The following is a 25962-nucleotide window of genomic DNA, read 5'->3' as shown; positions in this document are numbered from 1 at the left end:
TCCCTGATGTCCGCGGTAACGACCTCCGACCCTCCGCCGGAGAGGAGCCCGTCGCTCCGACAATCGCCTCCCCGCCCAGCCCTACTGTCCAGGCCGTCGTCGCGGCCCCTGACTCGTATGCTGAGATCCTGGCGGAGTTTCCAGAGCTGCTCATCCAACGTTTTGACACGCCTTCGGCCAAGCACGGCGTGGTCCATCACATCCGCACCGAAGGCCCTCCCGTTTTCACTCGGGCCAGGAGACTACCGCCAGACAAACTGGTGGTGGCACGGGTGGAATTTAGGAAGATGGAGGAAATGGGAATTGTCCGTCAGTCTGACAGCCCGTGGGCCTCGCCGTTGCATATGGTCTCCAAAGCATCTGGGGGGTGGAGACCATGTGGCGATTATCGGCGTCTCAATGCTGTCACCACGGCTGATTGCTACCCCATACCGCACCTACAGGACTTTTCGTCTGGGCTGGAAGGAGCGGTGGTGTTCTCCAAAATCGATTTGGTGCGAGGATACCACCAGATTCCGGTGCGACCGGAGGACATACAGAAAACTGCAACGATTACTCCGTTCGGGTTGTTTGAATGGTTGCGTATGCCTTTCGGTTTAAAGAACGCGGCACAGGCTTTCCAACGACTGATGGACCGTGTGGGCCGGGGTTTACCCTTTTTGTTTATTTATTTAGATGACATCCTGGTCGCCAGCCCCTCAGTGCAGGAACACCAGGTCCACTTGCGGACCGTGTTCCAGCGGCTCCAAGACCACGGGCTCATTATCCAACCCCCCAAGTGTCAATTCGGCCTCCCTTCTCTTGATTTTCTAGGGCACAGAATTACCCCTGCCGGCGCCTCCCCTTTGCCCGAGAAGGTGGAGGCTATCCGGGCATTTCCCAGGCCCACCACAGTAAAAGGACTACAGGAGTTCGTAGGCATGGTTAATTTCTACCATCGGTTCGTTCCGGCAGCTGCGCGGGTCATGCGCCCGCTTTTCCAGTGCCTTGCGGGAAAACCGGTAGAGTTGATATGGTCCCCGGCCGCAGAGTCGGCTTTTACAGCAGCTAAGGCAGCCTTGGCAGACGCCACCATGTTGGTCCACCCGAACCCCTCCGCCCCCACGGCCCTGACGGTTGACGCCTCTGACGTGGCGGTGGGCGGGGTCTTGGAGCAGCAGGTCGGTGGCCATTGGCAGCCTTTGGCGTTTTTCAGCCGGCAACTAAATTCGGCTGAGCTGAAGTATAGCGCATTTGACCGAGAGCTTCTGGCCCTCTATTTAGCTGTTCGTCATTTCAGGTACTTCCTTGAGGGCCGCCCATTTGTGGCCTTTACGGACCACAAACCATTAACATTTGCATTTTTTAAATTGTCTGACCCATGGTCGGCCCGCCAGCAGCGGCACCTGACTGCTATCTCCGAATTTACCACCGATGTCCGTCATGTCGCGGGTAAGCTTAATGCCGTTGCTGACGCCCTGTCTAGACCTGCTTTTTCCCCTATTTCGGCGGTGGACTGCGAGGTGGATCCCCAGGAGCTTGCGGAGGCACAGCTTCTAGCGGATACCGCTTCGGCATACCAGTCCACCACTTCGGGATTGAAGTTGGCTCAGGTAGCCTGTGGGTCGGAAGGCACAAAAGTCTGGTGCGATGTTTCTCTTCCCCGTCCCAGGCCGGTAGTACCGCCCGCCCTTCAGCGCTGGGTTTTCGATGCCATTCATGGGCTGGCGCACCCGTCCATCCGCTCCACCTCTGCTTTGGTAGCAGCTCGGTTTGTCTGGCATGGCCTACGGAAACAGGTAGTGGGTTGGGCGCGTTCCTGCGTTCCCTGTCAGACCGCTAAAGTCCAGCGCCTTGTCCAGCCCCCCGTACAGGATTTCGAGGTCCCAGCAGTTCGTTTTTTCCACATCCACGTGGATTTAGTCGGGCCTTTGCCTTCCTCCCGGGGCTACACCCACCTCCTCACGGTGGTGGTTCGGTTCACCCGGTGGCCAGAGGCTTTCCCATTGTCTGATATTTCGTCAGCGTCTTGTGCCAGGACTTTGGCCCTCCATTGGGTAGCTCGTTTCGGGGTCCCGGCAGTTATTACCACTGACAGAGGGCCGCAGTTCACTTCGTCCCTCTGGGCCGCGCTCGCAGAACTGTACGGTTCCAAGTTACAACCCACTACTGCATATCACCCCCAGGCAAATGGACTTGTAGAAAGGTTCCACCGTCAACTTAAGGCGTCCCTCAGTGCAAGGCTTGAAGGCCCGGACTGGGTAGACCAGCTCCCCTGGGTTCTTTTGGGCATCCGGACTGCTCCTAAGCTAGATCTCGGTGCATCGTCCGCGGAGCTGGTATATGGCTCGACACTTCGAGTACCCGGAGATTTGTTTCCAGACCCTTCAGATCAGCTGCCTACAGTCCCATCAGTGTTAGCATCTCTCCGGGAACGGGTGGGCTCCCTGGCTCCAGTTCCGACTTCACGTCATGGGTGTCCCATGGTACATGAACCGCCTTCCCTGAAGGACTGCGAGTTTGTTTTTCTGCAAAAAGATTCCCATCGCGCCCCGTTGCAGAGGGTCTATCAAGGGCCGTTCCGGGTTTTGCGTAAGGGAACGGCTACCTTCACCTTAGACATGTGCGGCAAGAGTGAGCTCGTCTCGGTGTCCCGGCTCAAACCTGCACACTTGGATCCGGATCAACCAGTCCTGGTCGGTCAAACCCCTAGGAGAGGCCGACCTCCGTTAGTTCCGCTCGGTCCAGGACCCCCCGTTCCGGCAGTTCCTCCAGGACCCCCCGTTCCGGCAGTTCCTCCAGGACCCCCCGTTCCGGCAGTTCCTCCAAGTCCGGAACCCCCGGCTCCTGTGGTTCAGGCTGTCCCTCTCCGTACTCGTTATGGTCGCGAAATCCGGCTCCCTGCTAGGTTCCGTACCTTGGGTTCTGGGGGGGGGTCATGTAGCGACCATAGAGAATGGTCCAGGTCGTCGAACCCTCAGATTGGCCAGCGAGGTCACGTGTGAACGCGACCATGGGGATTGGTCCAGGGAGCGACATCGCTGATTGGTCCAGGGAGCGACATCGCTGATTGGCCAGCGTGGTCATGTGCGCTTTTGGCGCCCGAAATGTTCAGTTCGGCGAAGTCTTCGAAGAAGACAGTAAGTTTTTGATGGTTGTCCTTTACCTTGTTGTTTAACTCTGTATTCGAATATTGCGGCTGCAATAAACTTCTTCTACAACCAACAAGTTTTCGGACTCGCCATAATCCAGTGAATCAATGAACTGCATACTGCGCACCCTCAAAAATCATCAGTAAACTTCAATACATTCAAAACTCCGCTGCCCGTCTACTCACCCACACCCCGATCCGTGACCATATCACCCCCGTCCTTTACAAACTCCACTGGCTCCCCATCCCCCAGAGAATCCAGTACAAAATCCTCCTCATGACCTACAAAGCCCTCCATAACCTGGCCCCATCCTACCTGACTGACCTCCTCCACAGGCACACTCCCACCTGCACCCTCCGCTCTGCTGCTGCCAATCTCCTATCCCCCCCCATCCGGACCAAACTCAGATCCTGGGGGGACAGGGCTTTCTCCATCGCTGCTCCCACTCTATGGAACTCACTACCCCAAACCGTCAGAGACTCCTCCTCACTCACCACATTCAAAACATCACTGAAGTCTCACCTGTTCAGTACTGCCTTCAACCACTGAAGGTCACCTCACCTTCTGTCTCCTTTCTCTGTTCGTTTACTTATTTATCTATTTATTCACTTCCCTATGTTCTTTAAATCCCTGTAAAGCGTCTTTGAGTGTATGAAAAGCGCTATATAAATGTAATGCATTATTATTATTATTATTATTAAATGCACTGTGCCATGTATTGCTCCTAAGCATCTAAAGCTATGTTAATGGAGCATTGAATGCTGTCCTTCATTAAGAATGAGGCAATGAACCATGTTGACATGCGCACAAATATCACGAGCCTGAAAATTATTGTTGGTGGCACTAACGGAAAAAAAATAATGAACCTGCAACTTGGCTGCATCTGAAGGCCTGTTTAAATTTAATCAGATTGCTAAAATAAAGGAAGGAAGGAATCGTAGAAACTAAGAACTTCAGGTGCTGATTTATACCAAAGATAGACACAAAGTGCTGGAGTAACTCAGCGGGTCAGGACACATCTCCGGAAATGTATCTCTGTCTGGAGAAGGGTCCCGACCCGAAACGTCACCCATGCTTTTTCTCCAGAGATGCTGCCTGACCCATGCGTTACTCTAGCACTTTGTGTCTAAGAAAGGAATAGTGTTTACATTAACCAATATTGCACCAATATTGCCAGCAAATACCTGTAAGCTGCCATGCACAGATATGTGTTGCAGCGAGTTTAAATTGAGCATTTTGGACCAGGTTAAAAATTATAGCATGCTCAAGACTGGTAAGAATTGAATTCAAAATGTGCAAATATATCTCTGCCCATCCATGTCACTCCTTGTGTCCCTCCTCCCCCTCCCCCAAGGTACGTTACAAAATCCTTTCCCAGAGTTTGTGAGGAATGGCACTTTTAGAATAAAAACAATGGGGTCCTCTGTCTTCCTTCTGCGTCAAAATTATCAGCGTCTCTCTCTCTCTCTCTCTCTGTCTCTGCACATGTAATTTCACCCCTCATTGACTATTCTATCGAGTTGGCATGAGCCTTTGTGAATCAACGTTACGTCACTTTTCAGAGACCTCCCTGTCATACGTGTAGATGTACTTCCATTGATCACCAGTGTAAGTGTGTGAAATGGTCTTTTGCAGCATCCTGATATCTGATCTTTCAGGAATTGAATGTGATCAGTAGAGCCAGGATGTTTAGGCGCTAAAAATATCTGAAATAGGCAGGCAAATAGGCATAATAAAATTACCAAAAAGGCATTTATTGCCAAAAAAAAGGCATAAAAAAGGCACGTATTTCCACCACCAAAATATGGTTAAAAATGTGTTTAGCTGTCTGTACATGCTGGGAGATGAAATATTTCTTATCGTGATTCACTGCTTTCTCACATGCTTTGCAAAACAGCACACAGTTGTCTGCAGGATGATCATTAGGTAACGTGGACGTTTGGCACACAAGGCCATTCTGCCATCCACTGCAGTGATTTCAACAGTGCGCTGTTGATATCAACGCCAGCGACTGCCCATTGTTTGGATGTAAAGCATATCACATGATATGGAACTAGAGGCAGCCTGAATCTGTCGTTGCTGGCTAGTACCACCTCAGTAATCAAAAGCAGACCCTACGTCCATTGTGCTGCAAGTTTCACAAACATGCTCAGGAGAGTGTATGCAATTCCAATGTGCCGTGCTATAGAGTGATCAGACCCGAGTTTGCTTCATCCTACGGGTGACTTGAGTAGAAAGGTTGTGATTGAAGCCAGATACAAAATAAAAGTGAAGTCAAACAGTCATAGAATCACACAGCAGGGAAACAGGCCCTTCGGCCCAACTTCTCCATGCCGATCAAGATGGCCCCTCGAAACAGTCCCATTTGCTCCTTGTTTGCCCCTATCCCTCTAAAGCTTTCTTACACATGTACCTTTCTAAGTGTCTTTTAAATGCTGTTATAGAAACTGCCAACTACCTCCTTCTGCAGTTGTATAGGGCCCTGGTAAGACCACATCTGGAGAATTGTGTACAGTTTTGGTCTCCTAATTTGAGGAAGGACATCCTTCTAATTGAGGCAGTGCAGCGTAGGTGCACGAGATTGATCCCTGGGATGGCGGGACTGTCATATGAGGAAAGATTGAAAAGACTAGGCCTGTATTCACTGGAGTTTGGAAGGATGAGAGGGGATCTTATAGAGACATATAAAATTATAAAAGGACTGGACAAGCTAGATGCAGGAAAAATGTTCCCAATGTTGGGGCAGTCCAGAACCAGGGGCCACAGTCTTAGAATAAAGGGGAGGCCATTTAAAACTGAGGTGAGAAGGAACTTTTTCACCCAGAGAGTTGTGAATTTGTGGAATTCTCTGCCACAGAGGGCAGTGGAGGCCAAATCACTGGATGAATTTATGAGAGAGTTAGATAGAGCTCTGGGGACTAGTGGAATCAAGGGATATGGGGAGAAGTTGGGCACAGGTTACTGATTGTGGATGATCAGCCATGATCACAATGAATGGCGGTGCTGGCTCGAAGGGCCGAATGGCCTCCTCCTGCACCTATTTTCTGTGTTTCTATGTTTCTATTACCTCCTCTGGCAACTTGTTCCATCTACCTGCCAACCTCTAGGTGAAAAGGCTGCCACTCAGGTTCCTATTAAATCTTGCCCCCTCGCCTTTACTGAAGCCAAATCCATGTGCTCTGGTTCTTGATTTCCCTAGATATTAGACTTTAGACTTTAGAGATACAGCACGAACAGAGCCTTTGGCCCACCGATCTGCGCCCACTAAATTGGCGCGGATCCTACACACTAGGGAATAGGTAGCACTATCCTACACACTAGGGAAAATTGACAACTTTACTGAAGCCAATTAAGCTACAAACCTGTACGTCTTTGGAGTGTGGGAGGAAATTGGATCACCCGGACGGAGCAAACCCACTTGATCACAGGGTGAACGCACAAACTCCATACAGACGGCACCCGTAAATCAGTATCGAACCTGAGTCTCTAAGGCAGCAACACCACCCCTGCACCACGCTGCCACCCAGACCCGGAGTTAAAGATTCCCTGCATTCACATATCTACACATCTCTTATAATTTTATACACCTCTGACCAAGCTTGCCAAATTACTACCGACCACATCATGTGAAAGTGGTATACAATAAAGACATACTGAAAAAGGGCGATGCAGATACCTGAAAAAAACGAAGTCATGTTATAGCAACAAGTGAGACAAGGTGAAGAGGGAAGTCATGGAAGTCTGGTTTTGGTTAGAGTGTGCTCTTTCATAAGGGCCCAGCTTTCCCCAGCTGTGTGTTAGCTCTCCCTCTTGAATGATTCCGCAGCTGGAAGGGAGCTGATTTCTGACTTAGTTCCAATAAACGCACTGAACCTGGATACGGCCGGGGAAAACGTAACCCTCAAAAGACGTGGCTTTGAGCTTCAGAACCAGCTGGAATAATTTGCTATCGTGCCAGTCAAACTACTGTTAACGTGCTTTTAATTTTAGTGGAAGTAAACATCGAGGATGTGCGCAAAAAAATCTTTCAAAATCTGGAGTATTCCTTGTAGGTGATTTAACTGTGGTTTTGAAGCTATTAAATAAAACTAAATGATCAAAGATAAACAACTTTGTGCTCTACGGTAAGTCTGGGACAAAGATATATGTCAGGAGTGAAGGAACATCTGCACACAATTTAGAACCGACACACAAAATCGGAAACATTGCCAGGTTAATAGCGAATTTTTAATTCTGAGATTGATAGATTAATTTTAACCAAAACCTTTTCTGAATCTGGTGAAAGGTTAGGTTTGTGTGCTTGGTCACAGATAAGCCAAGATTTTGTTAGAAAGCAGAACATGTTTGAAAGACTAAATAGCTACTGATATTCCTTTGTTGTTCTACGTTCTTTCCTTGTTGCCGTTTGCAGGTAGTCATAACTACAAGAGTTACAGGTAATAAACATTCTTGCACAAGAAAACCTATTAATCTGCATAAGAATGAATTTCGTGTGAGGTCTGTGAAATATATGTGTGTTGATCTCAGATCTCGACCCGAAACGTCGCCCATTCCTTCTCTCCTGAGATGCTGCCTGACCTGCTGAGTTACTCCAGCATTTTGTGATCAGATAGGTACGATGCTAGGATAAGGTCAAAGGGGATTGATATTTTTACAGTCACCACCAAGGATCTGCAAACCACTCAGTTTCACACCGAGTCTCTGGAAGACGAATGTGGAAACATGGAACGGCAAATGCTGATTTACAAAACAAATATACAAAATGCAGGAGTAGCTCAATAGGTCGGGCAACATCTCAGGGAAACATGGATAGCTGATGTTTCGGGTTGGGACCCTTCTTGGGACTCTGCCTGAGATGCTGCCTGACCTGTTGAATTACTCCAGCACTTTGGGTCTTCCTCTGGAAGAGGAGACAGTAGCATTCTGTACAGGAGAGGGAAACACCGTCTGAAGAAGGATCTCAACCCGAAACGTCACCCATTCCTCTCCAGAGATGCTGCCTGTCCCGCTGAGTTACTCCAGCCTTTTGTGTCTATCTTCCATTAGAAAGGGGCACTCATTCCTGAGTTTTCCCACTCATTTTAACCCCTCCCCAGCCAGGGAAACATCCTTCACATGTCCTGTCCACCCAGCCCTGTCACGATTTTAGAAGTTGCAATGAGATTCCCTCTCATTCCAATGAATGAATCTGGGGGCAACCTGATGACTTTTGACAATCCTGCCGTTCCAGGAATTAATCTGGTAATTAGTTTTTACTGCAATTCCCCTTTATCAAGCATATTCTAGCTTACATGAAAATAAAAACTGCACATGATATTCCATCTGTGGTCTCACCAATGCCCAGTAAACCATACCCCTTGTGTAGCAAGGAACTGCAAATGCTGGTTTAAACCCAAGACAGACAAAAAAAGCTGCAGTAACTGAGCGGGACAGGTAGCATCTCTGGAGAGAAGGAATGGGTGATGCTTCTGGTCGAGACCCTTCTTCAGGCAGTCTGAAGAAAGGTCTCGACCTGAAACGTTGCTCATTCCTTCTCTCCAGAGATGCTGCCTGTCCCGCTGAGTTAAACATACCTCCTCCTATTTCCAAATCCTCTTGTAATGAAGGATGCCGTATCACTTGTCTTCTCCGTAGATTATCGTGTCTATATATCTGCCTTCAGTGACTGGTGGCAAGGACCTCTTGAGATGGCGCAAATGTTACCATCTGCAGAAAGATGCTGACTAAAGGGAGGTCACCCTGTGGTCTGACAAGGAAAAGTCATTGTCAAGGTCTTCCAAACCGCGGCTGACGTGCGGCTCCCTGAATCACAAAATGGATTTTGTCCACCTAGAGGAACAATAGACATGATTTTCCTCACACATCAACTCCAACAGAAATGCAGGGAAAAGCAGCAGTCAATATACATGGTCTTCTTCGACATTGATAGTGGAGCACCCTCCTCAAAAATGAGTGGCCCAGAGAAATCGATCTTCAATTTATGTGCAGATTGATTAAAAATGCAGCAGTAAATCAGTGGGTCGGAGAGCATCAGTCTGAACAAGTGTTCCAACCCGAAACATCGCCTATTCCTTTTCTCCAGAGATGCTGCTTGACCCACTGAGTTACTCCAGAATTTTGTGTCTATCTTCAGTATAAACCAACATCTGCAGTTCCTTCCTACACAGATCCAATTTATGTTCACTCCATGATGACATTCAAGCCATGACACCACCCAACGGATCCACAACAGAGTCAATCGCAGTGAAGGCTGGTAGCAAGACAAGGCTGCACCATTGCCCCAATGCATTTCATAATGTTTCTTGCTGCAATGTTGCACCAAATGAGCATCAAACCTCCCACCTGACATTTGCTTTGCGCACACAAACTCCACCACATCTTCCACTCGTTGACTGAAGAAGGTGAGAGGACGGGCCACGCCCTCAATACCCGCATGCCAAAATACATCTGATACCTTGACTCAGACTGGCTTCCAAAAATAAAGATTCATTACTAAGACCCAGGAAAACATGGACTACATCTCAGGAGCCAAAGGCAATTGTGGCAAACTCACCACCGTCTTCAATGTGCCAACAGTTGAGGGAAATGGTAATTGAAGATCAAGAGTGTCAGACCTGGCAACAGGTCTACTTGAAGCATTGATGCCTGCATACCCATATATTCCCAAGTCCTGGGCTACCTACAGCAGGCATCTATGTGCTCTGGAAAAATGCCAGGAAACCCATGCCCACAGAATGGTCCAGATTTACTGGAAAGACCTTCACCCAGGCCAGCATCTTCAGCACTGAGGCCCTATTATTCCCAGTCAACTATGATAGGCAGTCCCAATACCAGGCCCCCAAAACAAACACTGCGAGTTCTGTCGAGGTGGGGAAATTACTGGACGAGCAGAGAACAAGATTTAGGGGCGTGCTCCAACTTACTTGAAGAAATGCAATATCCCCACTGACTGCCGAGGATCTCTGGCCCATGATTGCCCAAATTGGAGAAGGAGCATTCAGGACGGCATTGAGAACCGCGTGTCCACGAACTGGAAACATACAAAAATCCTTAGTTAGCTGTGGAAGGAGCAGCACCATCTCATAAACCTCTCACCTGCCTGTCCTGCAGCCACCTTCTGCCCCATCTGTGGAAAACCCTGCGAGTCCCACATTGGCTGCATTATCCACCTCAGAACCCACAAAACTGGAGTCATTCTCAATTCCAAAGGACAGCATTAACACTCAATTCCCATCACAATCACAGCCTGTTTCAAGTCATTGACAAATGTAGAAATGTTAATAAATATTAACATTATAACAACATAAATATTAAATGTATTTGCCTTATCCAAATTGCTGTCCACATTGTGAATAGCTGGGCCCCCAAGCATTGATCGGTGACTGCCTGGGGCCCTTACCCTGAGACCCTGAGAATGGCCCAATCTTATTCCCACTCTATCAACCAATTTTCTAACCGTGCAAGTATAATTCCACCAATCGCACATGCCTCACTTTGGCACACAAACCTCTTGAGTAAGACTTTATCAAAAGCCTCTGAGATTTCAAATACACGACATGCACTGATTCTCCCTGATCTATTCTACCAGTGACATCCTCAAATAACTTGAGTAGGTTTGTCAAATACAAATTCTCTTTCATAAATCCACATTGCATTTCATCAGAAGAGCAGCATGGGACTTTGTCTAACCACACCAATATTTTCTAAGTGCCCCAACATCACATTCTTTATAATATACTTACAGTTTCTTATCATTGATGCAAGGCAATTTGACCCCCAGTTATTTATTTTCTTTCCCCCTACTTTTTTTTAATATCATGGGGTTACAATCACCCCTCTCAAATCTGTAAGATCGGTTTTGTGATCTATCGAATTTTGGAAGATGAAAACCAGAGCATCCAATATTTCCAAAGGCACTTCTTATATTATTCATATTTCCAAATTATCATCCCCTGGGGGTGTAGCCAGTATTCACTCCTTTCATTTTTAAAGCAGTATTGTTCCCTAACACGGTACGAGTTTAGTTGAGAGATACTGCGCAGAGACAGGCCCTTCGGCCCACTGAGTCCGTGTCGACCAATGATCCTTGTACAATGGCACTGTCCTGCACACTAGGGACAATTGTAGGTCTTTGGGGTGTGGGAGGAAACCAGAGCACCCAGACCAAACCCACGTGGTCACTGGGAGAATGTACAAACACCATATAGACATCACCCATAATCAGGATTGAACTCGGGTCCCTGGCGCTGTGAGGCAGAAACTTCCACTACGCCACCATGCAGCCTTTCTTTCTTAATTCCTCCTTTGCATTAAGCTCATGGTTCCTGAGCTTTTCTGATAAATTATTTGTATTGCACTTCAATGATGACAGACCTAAACGATGTGCTGAATTGCTCCACCATTTTTTTTGTTTTCCCCATTACAAAGGTTTCCATTTCTAATTGTAAGAGACTTCCATTTGCTTTCAAAGGGATCCAAGGGACTGCAGGTCCTGGAATCTAGATCAAAACACACAGTGCTGGAGGAACTCAGCATGCCTGGCAGCATTTGGGGAGGGAATGGACAGGCAACTTTTTGGATCAAGACCCTTCTTCGGATCTGAGTTCCATTTGCTTGAATTTATAGACAATAGGCAATAGACAATAGGTGCAGGAGTAGGCCATTTGGCCCTTCGAGCCAGCACTGCCATTCAATGTGATCATGGCTGATCATTCTCAATCAGTACCCCGTTCCTGCCTTCTCCCCATACCCCCTGACTCCGCTATCCTTAAGAGCTCTATCTAGTTCTCTCTTGAATGCATTCAGAGAATTGGCCACCACTGCCTTCTGAGGCAGCAAATTCCACAGATTTACAACTCTCTGACTGAGAAAGTTTTTCCTCATCTCCGTTCTAAATGGCCTACCCCTTAATCTTAAACTGTGGCCCCTGGTTCTGGACTCCCCCAACATTGGGAACATGTTTCCTGCCTCTAACGTGTCCAACCCCTTAATAATCTTATATGTTTTGATAAGATCCCCTCTCATCCTTCCTGTCATCTTTTCTTGTGCATGAAAGCTTTAAAAGATGACTTTTTAATGTTCCTTTGAAATTTACTCTAATATTCTATTTTTCCTCCTTTATTAAAGTCTTTATCTGCCATCCCCTACATTATCACTGCACTTAGGAGCATATAGTCAATTACCACCAATCTTTTCTGCCTTTGATCCTCGTAGCTGCATCCAGACTTATTCCATACCTTGATTTTTTCTGAAGCATTATTCAGTCTTGCTAACACTGTTTTCATCCGTTAATTACAAATGTCTCACCACCTCCCTTCGCTTTTCTCTCATCTTTCCTAAGCAGCAAAAATACCCTGCATATTCAGCTCCCTGCAGCAATGCTATTAGGGTAACAATTATTTTGTATCTGTTTATATTCACTTCATCCACCTGATTTTGGTTGCGTTGTTTATTAAGTTACAGTACATTTAGATTTGTCATTTAACTTTTTTTGATATCTGAACAATTTTGGTCAATAGTCCTATTTACTTATTTGTTTATCATTTTTTTCTTCCCTGGATGCAAGTAGTTGTTGCTCTGTTGTTTGTAAAGTCTGGCCCTGCCTGACAGAATTTAGTCATCTTTCCCCAATCCCTTTCCTTCACTGCCTCCTTGTTTTTCTCTCCTCAACATTTTAGATTTCTCTCTCTATATATTTAATTTAAAGCACCATCTCCCTCCCCAGTCCTTTAATTAACTTTTTTGTAGATGTAACCAAAAAGGTCGATGAGGGCAGAGCTGTAGATGTTGTGTACATGGATTTCAGTAAGGCATTTGACAAGGTTCCGCATGGTAGGCTGCTCTGGACGGTTAGATCGCATGGGATCCAAGGAGAGATAGCTGAATGGATAGCAAATTGGCTCCATGGAAGGAAGCAGAGGGTGATGGTGGAAGGTTGCTTCTCAGACTGGAGGCCTGTGATTAGTGATGTACCTCAGGGTTCAGTGCTGGAACCGTTAATGTTTGTCATCTACATCAATGATTTGGATGAGAACATACAAGGAAGATTAGCAAGTTTGCTGATGATACAAAAGTGGGTGGTTTTGCAGATAGTGAAGATGGTTGTGAAAGATTGCAGCAGGATCTTGATCGATTAGCCAGGTGAGCTGAGGAATGGTTGATGGAATTTAATACAGAGAAATGTGAGGTTTTGCATTTTGGGACGTCTAACAAGGGCAGGACCTACACAGTGAATGGTAGGCCTCTGCGGAGTGTTGTAGAGCAGAGGGATCTAGGAGTGCAGGTGCATGGTTCCTTGAAGGTCGAGTAGCAGGGAGATAAGGTGGTCAAAAAGGCTTTTGGCACATTGGCCTTCATCAGTCAGAGTATTGAGTATAGAAGTTGGGAGGTCATGTTGCAGTTGTATAAAGCGTTGGTGAGACCGCATTTAGAATATTGTGTTCAGTTCTGAGCAACATGTTATAGGAAAGATATTGTCAAGCTTAAAAGGGTTCAGAGAAGATTTACAAGGATGTTGCCAGGACTAGTGGGTGTGAGGTATAGGGAGAGGTTGAGTAGGCTGGGTCACTATTGCTTGGAGCGCAGGAGGATGAGGGGCGATCTTATAGAGGTGTATAAAATCATGAGAGGAATAGATCGGGTAGATGCACAGAATCTCTTTCCCAGAGTAGGGGAATCGATGACCAGAAGATATAGGTTCAAAGTGAAGGGGAAAAGATTTAATAGGAATCTGAAGGGTAACTTTTTCACACAAAGGGTGGTGGGAACAGCTCTGCCCAGGACAGGAAGGCCCTGCAGAGAGTAGTGCGTTCGGCAGAACGCACCATGGGAACTACACCCGCCCCCCCCTGCAGGACCTATACATCAGGAGGTGTAGATCGAGAGCAAGCAAGATTATGAGGGACCCCTGCCACCCCAGCAACGGACTGTTCCAGCTGCTACGGTCAGGCAAACGCCTCCGCTGTCATGCTGTGAAAACAGAGAGGATGAGACGGAGTTTCTTCCCACAGGCCATCAGGACTCCAGGGACTAAATTTTGTGTTTTCTGTATTAACTTTAATTTATATGCTGTAACTGTAATTCTTTTTTTGCACAATCCGCAGGCATTGCCACTTTCATTTCATTGCACATCGTGTATGTGTATGTGACAAATAAACTTGACTTAACTTGACTTGACTTGTATAGGGAACAAGCTGCCAGAGGAGGTAGTTGAGGCTGGGACTTTCCTAACGTTTAAGAAACCGTTAGACAGGTACATGGATAGGATAGGGTTTGGAGGGATATGGACCAAATGGAGGGAGGTAAGACTTGTGTAGATGGGACATGTTGGCTGGTGTGGGCAAGTTGGGCCGAAGGGACTGGTCCACGCTGTAAACCCTATGACTTTATGACTCTATAATTAAGACACCAGCTCCTGTATTTTGCAGATGTAATCCTTTATCTAACATTGGTTGTTCATGATTATAAGTTAAATGGATAGAAATCCTTATCCCTACGCATTGATAATTCTTGACTAGTATGGGTATTAGGGGTTATGGGGAGAATTACTGGCGTGGTGGAGCCTCACAGCGGTGAGGCCTCGGAGGTGGTGAAGCCTTGCGTTGGCGTCAATGCCTCGTTGGTCAACCTGCGGGTCGGCGGTCGATGAGAGCGTGGGGGGACCGCCATGAGGGGGGGGGGATGGAAAGAACAATGGACAATGGGGGGGGAGGGGGTTGAGGGGGGAGAACAATAGACAATGGGGACCCGGTTACACAGCGTGGGGGAACCGCTGTGTAATTTTGTCAGCGCCGTAGGTGGCCGCTATTGGGGGCACAAGCAAAGAATTTCACTGTGCCTTGTCACAGGTGACAATAAAGTATTCCTTTCCATTCCATTCCATATTTAACACCACCCTGCCCCATCTCAGTACTGATATTCCTTAAATGAAGACCTTGGTTACTTTTTCAAACATCCGCAGCTTATATTGCTAATCCGAAGGAATGGAAAGAGATGAAAAAAAATCACGACATTCAATAATGCTGGAAGCAACAGAGCACACGGACTGCAAGTGAAATGCCTGGCCAGTGACGCTAGTACTCAAGAAATCTGTAGTGCTAAACACCAAAGCAGATTGGAATAGACACAGAGGAGCAACAGCGTAATCAATTGATCAAATGAACGCCCTGCAGCCTCGCCACAGCCAGTCAAGGATCGTGGTGGATATTTAAATGGCTGGCAGGAGCCAGAGGTTGCATGAACAATTTCTTTCTCGGCAGTGGATCTGCCCAGCTTAAGTGCAAAGACATTGGCTGTGACCTTCAGCCAGAACTGTTGAGTGGAAGACCGCCAAGCATAATCATTAGACCACATAGTAGGAAGTGCTTTCAAGTGAGACTCACTTGAAGTTCATACGTTCACAAGTTGTAGGTGCAGAATTAGACCATTCAGCCCATCAGGTCTATTCTGCCATTCAATCATGGCTGATCTATCTCTCCCTCCTAACCCCATTCTCCTGCCCTCTCCCCATAACCCCTAATACCCATACCAGTCAAGAATTTATCAATCTCCGCCTTCAAAATATCCATTGATGGCCTCCACAGCCTTCTGTGGCAATGAATTCCACAGATTCATCAGCCTCTGACTAATGAAATTCCTCCTCATTTCCTTCCTAAAGGTACATCCTATAATTCTGGGCCAGAGGCCTCTGGTCCTAGACTCTCCAACTGGTGGAAACATCCTCTCCACATCCACTCTATCCAGGCCTTTCACTTATCGGTTCTTGTAAACCTCCTCCGGACTCTCTCCAATGCCAGCACATCCTTCCTCAGACATGGGGCCCAAAACTGCTCACAATATTCCAAATGCGGAGCCTTCTAAGTGCCTTATAAAGCCTCTGCATTACATCCCTGTTTTTACATACTGGTCCTCACAAAATATATGCTATCTGTTCAATCTGAATCTCACCTGGACTCTCACTCCACTCGAGGCCTCAAACAGGTTTTGGTCTAAACATAAACAAAGAGTTGAAAACCAGAGGTGAGGTGAGAGTGAATATCCTTGACACGAAGGCAGCATTTGATCGAAAGAGGTATCAAGGAACTCTGCAATAAAATGAGGCAAGGGGCATCATGAAAATACTCCAATGCTCAGTCACACCTTGCATGAAGGAAGATGGTTGAGGTAATTAGAAATCAATTATCTCAACAATAGGACATCACTGCAAGGGTTCCGCGTCGCCTTAGGCCTGGATTCTTAGTTCTGACTGTCTGATGTTTAGTTTAGTTTAGTTTATTGTCACGTGTACTGAGGTAGAGTGGACAGCTTTTGTTGCATGGTAACCAGTCAGTGGAAAGACAATACATGATTACAGGTAAGCCATTTACAGTGTATAGATACATGATAAGGGAATAACTTTTGTGTAGGAGTAGAGATTTAAAAGCGTGGCGCGATTGTAATATGTGATTGCAGATCTGCTTCTGTGGCTCGCACACAAATAGCCGCCTGGGTTGGGCGCCATCTTGGAAGCCATCTTGGGCACTGGCACCAGTATCAAATCAGAGGGCCAGATTTCGAACATCCACTGTCAAGTTTCAGTAATTGCAAGTTAGCGATAAATATAGAACATTTATCTACATTGTCTAAATTTTGAATTATTGGTGAAAAACATGTCAGTAAAATATTAACTTATTTTGATTGATTGGCGTTTTATAAATTATGTCATTCATCAGACTTGGTATGTTAGGGGCAGCACATTGACATGACTGGTAGAGATGCTGCCACAGTGCCAGAGATCCAGGTTCGATCGTGACCTTGGGTGCTGTCTGTGTGGAGTTTGCATGTTCTCCCTGGGGTTTCCCCCGGTGTTCCGGTTTCCCCCCACATCCCAAACTTGTGTGAGTGTTGGTTTTGTGTGTTGGTTGGCCTCTGTAAATTGCCTGATGCAAAAGTGGGATAACAGAACTAGTGTGAGCGGGGTGATCAATGGTCAGCGTGGACTTGGTGGGCCAAAGGGCCCATTTCCATGCGGTATATCTAAACTAAACCATTAAACTGGACTGGCAATTTGTCTGTACATCTGCACCTTTCTGTGGTGGGTTCTTCACAAAGGCAGAATTGTGCAAATGCTTGTCCTCGTATTTGTCCAAATGGGGGTTCCTGACCCAAATCCTCATCTGTACTCAGCAATTGCAATTTGTGTCCATACTAAAAGGAGGAGCCAGCGCTGCCCTCGCAGCTGCGGCTTGCCTGCAGTCCGTTTGTCTTTTGTGTTTTTTGTTGTTATTGTCTGAATTGTAGTTTTAATATGGTATATTGTTTGTATGTTATGTGGGGGGGTGGGAGGGAATGGGAACTGTAAAATTCTCTCTCCCGAACGGAGGCGCGACCTTTGTTTCTGTGTCGTGTCTCCGTTCCCGCTGCGGCCTACCACCGGCCATGCACCTGGGACCACCTGGGGCTCTGGTTCGCAGAGCCCGCGGCCCGGACTCACCACCTGCGGTGCTGGTTGCCTGCGGATGCTGCAGGAGCGGCTACGACTCGTCTCCGGAGGCTCCGGCGCGGGGCGCCTGGACGTCGGAAGCCCGCAGGCCCCTGGATGGGGGCCGACATCGGGAGCTCCGGCAGCGGCAGCGGCAGCGTCTTCACCCGCCCCAAATCGCGGGGCTTGGGTCGGCCCACCGCGGACCTTTCACCGTCCGGCGTGGCCTGAAATAGGCCGCAGGATTTTCTCCGCCCGGCGGGGGCTTCAATGTCGGGAGCCCCGACTGCCCCGATGTGGCAACTCCAACAGCCTGACCGCGGGAGAAGACGACAGGGGAAGAGAAAAGACATTCTGGCCTTCCATCACAGTGAGGAGGGGACTGGAGGAGACTCACTGTGATGGATGTTTCTTTTGTTTGGTGTTAGTTTATGATTGTATGTGTTATTGCATTTTTATTGATTATTCTTATTGGTCTTATTGTTGAACTGCAGGTAATGTTTCATTTCACTACACATTTATGTGTATGTGACAAATAAACGACAATTGACTATTGATATTGATTGACTATATTGACAGCAATTACCAGATGAAAACTCATCCTACGCTATCTAGTACATAGCTTACACCACATTGTTGATAATGACACACTAAACACATCCAAGTTCATGATGCCAACAAAAAGAGCTTACGCAGGAAAGATCATGTCACCCTAGATGTACAAGGTTTTTTGATTATCTTCATACTCTGATGGAAACCACACCCCTCAACACCTCATTAAATTGGTACCTAACTGTTTCCTCCCTGAACTGCAGAGGTCATTTTGACTCAAGGCACTTGAACAAAACGAGCACCAACAAGCTACATGTTATTCACGTCAGGTTTTGGGGTATTTTTAAAGCGGAGGTTGACAGGTACTTGATTAGAAAGGGTGTCAAAGCTTAAGGGGAGAAGGCAAGAGAATGGGGTTGAAAGGGAAAAATCGATCAGCTATGATTGAATGGCAGAATAGACTCAATGGACCAAATGGCCTTCTTCTGCTGCTATGACTTAGTCATAGATTCATAGAGTCTTACAGTATGGAACAGGCCCTTTGGCCCAACTTGCCCATGTCGGCCAACATGTCCCATCGACACTAGTCCCACCTACCTGTGTTTTGCCCATATCCCTCTAAACCTGTCCTATCCATGTACCTGTCTAAATGTTTCTTAAACATTGTGATAGTACCTGCCTCAACTACCTTCTCTGGCTGCTCGTTCCGTACACACAACCCTTTATGTAAAAAAATACCCCTCAGGTTCCTATTAAACCCCCCCTCACCTTAAACATGTCCTCTGGTTCTTGATTCCCCTACTCTGGGCAAGAGACTCTGCACCTACCCAATCTATTCCTCTCATGACTTCATACACTTCTATAAGATCACTCCACATCCTCCTGTGCCCCAAGGAATAGAGTACTAGCTTGCTCAACCTTTCCCCATAGCTCAGGCCCTCTAGTCCTGGCAACATCCTCGTAAATCTGTTCTGCACCCTTTCCAGCTTGACAACATCTTTCGCATAACATGGTGCCAGGAACTGAACACAATATCCAAAATGCGGCTTCAGTAACGTCTTATACAACTGCAACATGACCTCCCAACTTCTCTATTCAATAATCTGACTGATGAAGGCCAATGTGCCAAAAGCATTTTTGACCACCGTATCTACCTGTGATGCTACTTTCAAGGAACTATGTACCTGCACTCCTAGATCACTCTGCTCTCCCCAGACAACACTCCCCAGAGACCTACCATTCACTGTGTAGGTTCTGCCCATGTTAGTGCTCCCAAAATTGAATACCTTTCTTACGAACTTATGAGATTTTATTTCTTCTGTCCAAAATTTTTGGTATCTCAGGACATTTACAAATCCTCCATTAGATGGATGAATTAATGCCACGTCTTCTTTAGCATCATTGTCAATCTAATCATTGAGCCACATGTTGGGTGTGCCCGAATGGAAAGAGGAATGAACACACCTTTGTTCAGCATCTTTCCCAACCTGGTGAAGTCCTAACCAGTGAAGTGCTTTTGAAGTATACACACTGAAATGTGGTTGGCAACTTGTGCACAACAAGACCCTATCAACAACAGTGCAGTGTTTGTAGGGTAAGTTGTTTTTAGATATTGGTTGAGACATAAATTAGCAGGGACACCAGGGAGAATTCCCTTGTTTATCTTCAAAAAAAAAATCTGTCATGGGATCTTTTCCATCCACTTGAGAGGACACATTGACTGGTAAAAATATTTTCGTTGATGGTTTGTTTCTTTGTCTGCATGGAGCAACATCAGACCTAAGCCTGGGGGGGTTTCCCAACCCTACCTTCAGTTTAGCTATTAGTTTAGTTTAATGATACCGCATGGAAACAGGCCCTTCGGCCCAACGAGTCTGCGCCAACCAGCGATTCCGGCACATTAATGCTATCCTACACACACTAGAGACAATTTACAATTATACCAAGCCAATTAACCTACAAATCTTTGTAGTGTGGGAGGAAACCCACGCAGGGTCACGAGGAAAAAAACATACAAACTTCGTACAGACAGCACCCATAGTCAGGATCGAACCTGGGACTCTGGTGCTGTAAGGCAGCAACTCTACCGCCGCGCCACCGTGCCGCCCAAAATTCTTGTACCATTGAAAACTTGCCGTGCAGAATAACGGTGGAACCAAATGGGATCCAACTAACACCGTGAGGCAGCGACCATGATGCATCATGCAGTTTTTTCTACTTGACCTCGTCACTTGTAGATCGCTTTGGAGAACGTTACACATTTATTTTCCTTGTATTGACGTGCACTTTGGCTCAGAGTTTAAAAGACACAACCTCTGCTTCTGAGCATTTAAGGAGATCGACTCTGGCCAAGTATGATTCATGTAGCACACGATACTGGCATTTTGCTCATTATTTGTAGTAAACAAATATTTCTGCAGCTTAAATCCTTAAATTCAAAGATGTGCTTTTTAGTCGGTATCACAATACAGTACAATACAATACAATACAATACAATACAATACAATATATCTTTATTGTCATTGTACAGGGGTACAACGAGATTGGGAATGCGCCTCCCATACGATGCAATAAATTAATTAGCTAATCAACATAAATTTAGACAACCCAGTGAAACAAAATTAGAAACAGTTTTAAAACAGAATAAAGTGCAAGTAGATCTGTGCCGGGTCGCTGTGCGATGTGACCATCCGACTCAGCAGGACCGGTTCAGAGCAGCTATGGCCCTGGGGATGAAGGTGTTCCTGAGTCTGGAGGTGCGGGCGTAGAAGGCCTTGTAGCGTCTGCCAGATGGTAGAAGTTCGAACAGACTGTTGCAGGGGTGTGAGGAGTCTTTGTGGATGCTGGTGGCTTTTCTGAGGCATCGTGTGTTGTAGATGCCCTCCAAGGCTGTTAGCTGTGTTCCGATAATCTTCTGAGCTCTATAGACTACCCGCTGAAGAGCTCTTTCCTCTGCCTCCATGCAGCTGAGATACCACACAGGGATGCCATGTGTTAGGATGCTCTCTATGATGCAGTGGTAGAAGGTCGTCAGCAGCTGTTGGGGTAGACCAGACTTTTTCAGTGTTCTCAGGTAGAACAGTCATTGCTGAGCGTTCTTGACCAGCGCAGCAGTGTTAGTGGACCATGTGAGGTCCTCCGAAATGTGTGTGCCCAGAAACTTGAAGCTAGACACTCTCTCCACACTGTCCCCATTGATAAAGCGTATTCCCCATTATGTGACCTTCGGAAGTTGATGATCAGCTCCTTGGAGGTGTTTAGGGACAGGTTGTTATCCGAGCACCAGTCCGCCAGGTTCTGCACCTCCGCTCTGTAGTGTGTTTCATCACCGTTGGTGATCAGCCCGATCACCGTTGTGTCGTCTGCAAACTTGACAATGGTGTTGGTGTCAAATGCAGGAACACAGTCGTGTATGAATAGGGAGTAGAGCATGGGGCTCAGAACATAGTCCTGTGGTGTGCCGGTACTCAGGGTGATAATGGAGGTCAGGTGCGGGCCCATTCTCACTGCCTGCGGTCGCTCCAGCAGGAAGTCCAGGATCCAGTCGCATAACGACGAGCTGAGGCCTAGCTGGTGGAGTTTGGTGATGAGCTTGGTGGGGATGACCGTGTTGAAGGCAGAGCTATAGTCAATGAATAGCATCCTCACGTACGTGCCCTGTCTCTCCAGGTGAGTCAGGACAGTGTGAAGAGCCAGAGAGATGGCGTCCTCTGTGGATCTGTTTGCCCTGTATGCAAATTGATGCGAGTCCAGTGAGTCAGGGATGCTGGATTTGATGTGAGAGGACCAGCCTTTCAAAGCACTTCATGACTATAGGAGTTAGGGCAACCGGACGGTAGTCGTTCAGGTTGATGAATTTTGTTCTTTTCGGCACCGGCACTATGGTAGCCGACTTCAGGCACTTGGGGACCGTAGCCAGAGATAACGACAGGTTAAAGATCCAGGTAAATACCTCAGCCAGTTGTTCAGCACAGTCCCTAAGTACCCTTCCTTGAACTCCATCCGGGCCTGCAGCCTTGCGTGGGTTGACCCTTCGCAGAGCGCGTTGTACTTCCTGTGTGCTCAATTTTAAGACCTGTCCCTCCGCCTCGGCTGGGGTTTTTCCACTCATGGTGGTGTTGCCAGTTTCGAAGCGGGCAAAGAAGGTGTTAAGCTCGTTGGTTAGTGTGACATTGCTGTGGGGACAGGCAGGGCTGCTCTTGTAGTCAGTGATGTCCCTGACACCCTGCCACATGCTTCTGGTGTCCGTGGTATTGAAGTGGTCTTCCACCCATTGCCTGTGGGTGTCTTTGGCCCTTGTTATACCTTTGTTCAGGTTTGACCTGGCAACACTGTATGCTGAAGTGTCACCAGATTTAAAGGCATTGTTGCGTGCCCTCAACAGATTCTGTACCTCCTTGTTCATCCATGGTTTCCGGTTTGGGAACATCTTTGTTTCCTTGTCCACTGTGACATTCTCCACACAGCAGTTGATGTAGGAGAGCACAGTGGATGTGTATTCCTCCAAGTCTATCACTGTGCACGTTGTAGTTTTGTTGCATTTTACAGAAATACAGCCATATAACCATTTCCATTACAAAACATAGCTCTAGCATATGTTGAAAAAATAAATTAAATCTGTTGTTGAATCAGCATATTACAATAAGTATGAGATTTTACTTTGATTTGCAGAAGTGTTGGTACATATTTCAAATCCCCTCAAGATATAATCTCAAATAAGATTGCCTTCATCTCTCTCTCTGTGCTATTAAATGCTAGTGCTGAAATAAAATAAAAAAATGTCTGTTAAGGCTATGATTCTCTATTATTTCTGATGCAAAACAACGCCAGGTAATTTATAGATGCTGCAACATCTTTGCTCCGAACATCCGGTGCTGTCTGATGTTGGAATAAGGGATCAAATCAAAAGCAACAAGACCATAGAACATAGAATATAGAACATAAAATATAGAATACAGAACAGTACAGTGCAGGAACAGGCCCTTCGGCCAACAATGTCTATACCGAACATGATGACAAGACCAACTCTTATCTGCCTGCACATAATCTATACCCCTCCATTCACTGCATATCCACACTTGTCTTTCCAAGTGTCTTAAATGCCACTATCGTATCTGCCTCCACCATCACCCTTGATAATGTGTTCCAGGCATTCACTACCCTCTGTATAAAGATCTTGCCCCACATTTCTCCTTTAAACTTTGCACCTCTTACCTTAGAGATATACCCTCTAGTATTACATATCTCCATCCTGGGAAAAAGTTCTGATTGTCTACCTTATCTATGCCTCGTAGAATCACAAGATAAATACGGTATGAAATGAAGCCATTTGGTCCATCATGTCACTGCAAGCTGAAGAAGAGCCATTCACCCTGATCCCAATGTCCAGCAATCAACATGCAGCCCTGCTTTCAAGTATATGTCCAAGTATTGTGTTAATGCAAAGGGGTTTCCTGATCTATCACTCTTTCAGGCAGTGAGTTCTTCACAACGTTATAAGTTCATAAGTGATAGGAGCGGAATTAGTCCATTGGGCCCATCACATCTACTACACCATTCAATTATGAGTCTGAAGAAGGGTCTCGACCCGAAACGTCACACATTCCTTTTCTCCTGAGATGCTGCCTGACCTGCTGAGTTACTCCAGCATTTTGTGAATAAATACTTTCGATTTGTGCCAGCATCTGCAGTTATTTTCTTATACTATTCAATCATGGCTGATCTATCTCTCCCTCTCAACCCCATTCTCATGCCTTCAACCCCATTACCCCTGATCAAACCCCTACTACCTTCAGGGGAAAAACTATTACTCATATCCATTCTAATCTTTCTACCGATTATTTTAAGACCATGCCCTTCGGTTTTGTTCCCTTCTGATGAAGGAAATAGCTCCTTCCCACTTACTTTATCCAGACTTGTCATAATTTAGAAACCTCAGTATCTTCAGCCTCCAAAGAAAATGCATCGAGTTTATCGAATCTATCCTCGTAGTTAAAAAACCTGCGGAGTTTACAATTGTAGCGAATACCAATTTTGATCAGTCTTTACAGCATTCGTTCATGGAAAAAGAAAAGTGCGACTGCTTTCATCTGCAATATGAGTTAGTCGACTCAGGCAATGAGATGTAAGTTTTGCCATAAAAACAAATCATTTAAATATTTTATTCATTGAGCAGAGTGCAGCTAATTTATAGTTTATGGATATGATGTTCAGAGAAGCAACCAGCTATCCAGCAGGCATTCAAAATTCTGATTTAAAAAAAAAATACTAATGGACATTTTACAGCAATATTGATGTGTCAGTTTGAAACCCAAAGCTCATGAACCTGCAACATCACAATAGATGAAAATATAAACAAGGACAGGCAGGAAAAGAGTACATTGAATGCAACAGTGTATATTAGATGAGACCTTCCACATGAGTCATCGATAAGGCAATGTTCTATTTTAATACATTATGCTTCTTTTTAATAGAGTTCGACGGTACTTCACATTCCGCAGGCCATTTGGTGCAATTTAAATACATTTAATTGTTACTTTCAGATCTGTTCCCACAAATGGCAACATTAACCTGGGACAATATAACTGAAACTGCAATGTAATTATAACCTTTGAATAGTTGGATGTAGATTGCCTGAAATGAAGTGCTTCTAATGCTGAGAAGTTCTGAAAGATTTCACAAGGAAAATTATTCTCACAGATCAGCTGTAGGAGACATTGTTCGAAATAATGATACTATTTCTGAAATAGTGTTGCATCAGAGGCGATTTTTTTTTTTTAGAAAACATACCCTTAATTTTAACTGACATCTGAGAGTACTGGCCTTTGTAACTGTATTCCCTGACATTTATATTTAACCCAGTTATTCCGATCCAGTGTCTTAGCTGTCAGATTAAAGCAATGACATTGAAGTAATTGCTCTTTCGGGGAACAGTACAATAATAACAACAGAGATCGTAACAACATTAAAAATTTCTTACCCGCTTTTTTAAGAACTGAAATGCAGAACATTTGGTGACGGAAAAACCAGCTATTGTCCTATTTTTCATCTTCGGGAACCTACAATGAAGCAGTACTCTGGCTCCAGCAGCTTGTTAAATCTGCTTAGTCAGTACCACTGCTTTTCTCCATTCTCCACACTAACAGTCATTTGTGAAATGACGAGGAACTGTTCAGCAGTTGATAACGGTGGGACTCCCTGCAGCCCAGGTGATGGGTTGTTGGTTTTTTTCCTGCCTCTTCACGGATGTATTGCATCAGTGTCTAAATCCACTTCTGATCCCCCAACATGACAACCTATTAAGTCACGGCACAGAGTTCATTATGAAATGGAATCACTGTGCAGCCGGGTAGGTGCCAGGAAAGTGATTCGATTGCCTCACTTTTATCAGGCACTGCGAATGAAGGCAGTTCAGGCTTGCCTGAGCACAGTACTGCTTATCTCATTCTGCTGCACTCCTAGAGGATGCAGCTCTTCAGCTTCCTCCTTCAAGGGCTTCTTGTGAGCCCCAGAGGTGATTGGGAGCATAAACAACAACAAGCTGGCAAAGATAAAACATAACAAGGACAGCATTTGTGGAAAATATTCTAGGAAGCGCAAGTAGATCTCACTTAAAGGGCATTTGGAATTTTGACAGAGAAGGATTTCAATTGGTTTTTTTTTCATTCAGCAGATTCCTTCTATTTCTGCTATCATTTCGAAGGAGCAGTGCTTGTAAATGATTGTTATTACTGAGTAAAGAGATAGCTTTAATGGAATATATCCTGTGTTATTAAAGCTGATTAAATAGCTCATCTTTTTCAAATAGCAATCACATCGGAA

General features: G+C 46.0%; 1 protein-coding gene across 2 annotated transcripts in view; it reads right to left on the bottom strand.

Moving 5' to 3' along the window:
* Nucleotides 1–25571, bottom strand: part of sgk1 (serum/glucocorticoid regulated kinase 1) — a 112636-nt gene extending 87065 nt beyond the window's left edge. Inside the window, exons 1-2 of one of the 2 annotated variants that reach the window (XM_078399761.1) lie at nt 25121–25571; nt 10055–10161 (exon numbers count right to left, since the gene is read on the bottom strand). In XM_078399761.1, the coding sequence (XP_078255887.1) occupies nt 10055–10161; nt 25121–25151 (138 nt within the window). In that variant the 5' untranslated portion in view covers nt 25152–25571. The remainder of the gene's footprint in view (nt 1–10054; nt 10162–25120) is intronic. The other variant, XM_078399763.1, reaches the window with a different exon arrangement.
* Nucleotides 25572–25962: the final 391 nt, after the last annotated feature.

This window comes from Rhinoraja longicauda, chromosome 5, assembly GCF_053455715.1.
Source record: "Rhinoraja longicauda isolate Sanriku21f chromosome 5, sRhiLon1.1, whole genome shotgun sequence".
Lineage (NCBI taxonomy): Eukaryota > Metazoa > Chordata > Chondrichthyes > Rajiformes > Arhynchobatidae > Rhinoraja > Rhinoraja longicauda.
Note: the sequence above shows the minus strand (reverse complement) of the source record. Positions and strands in the feature narration are given on the sequence as shown.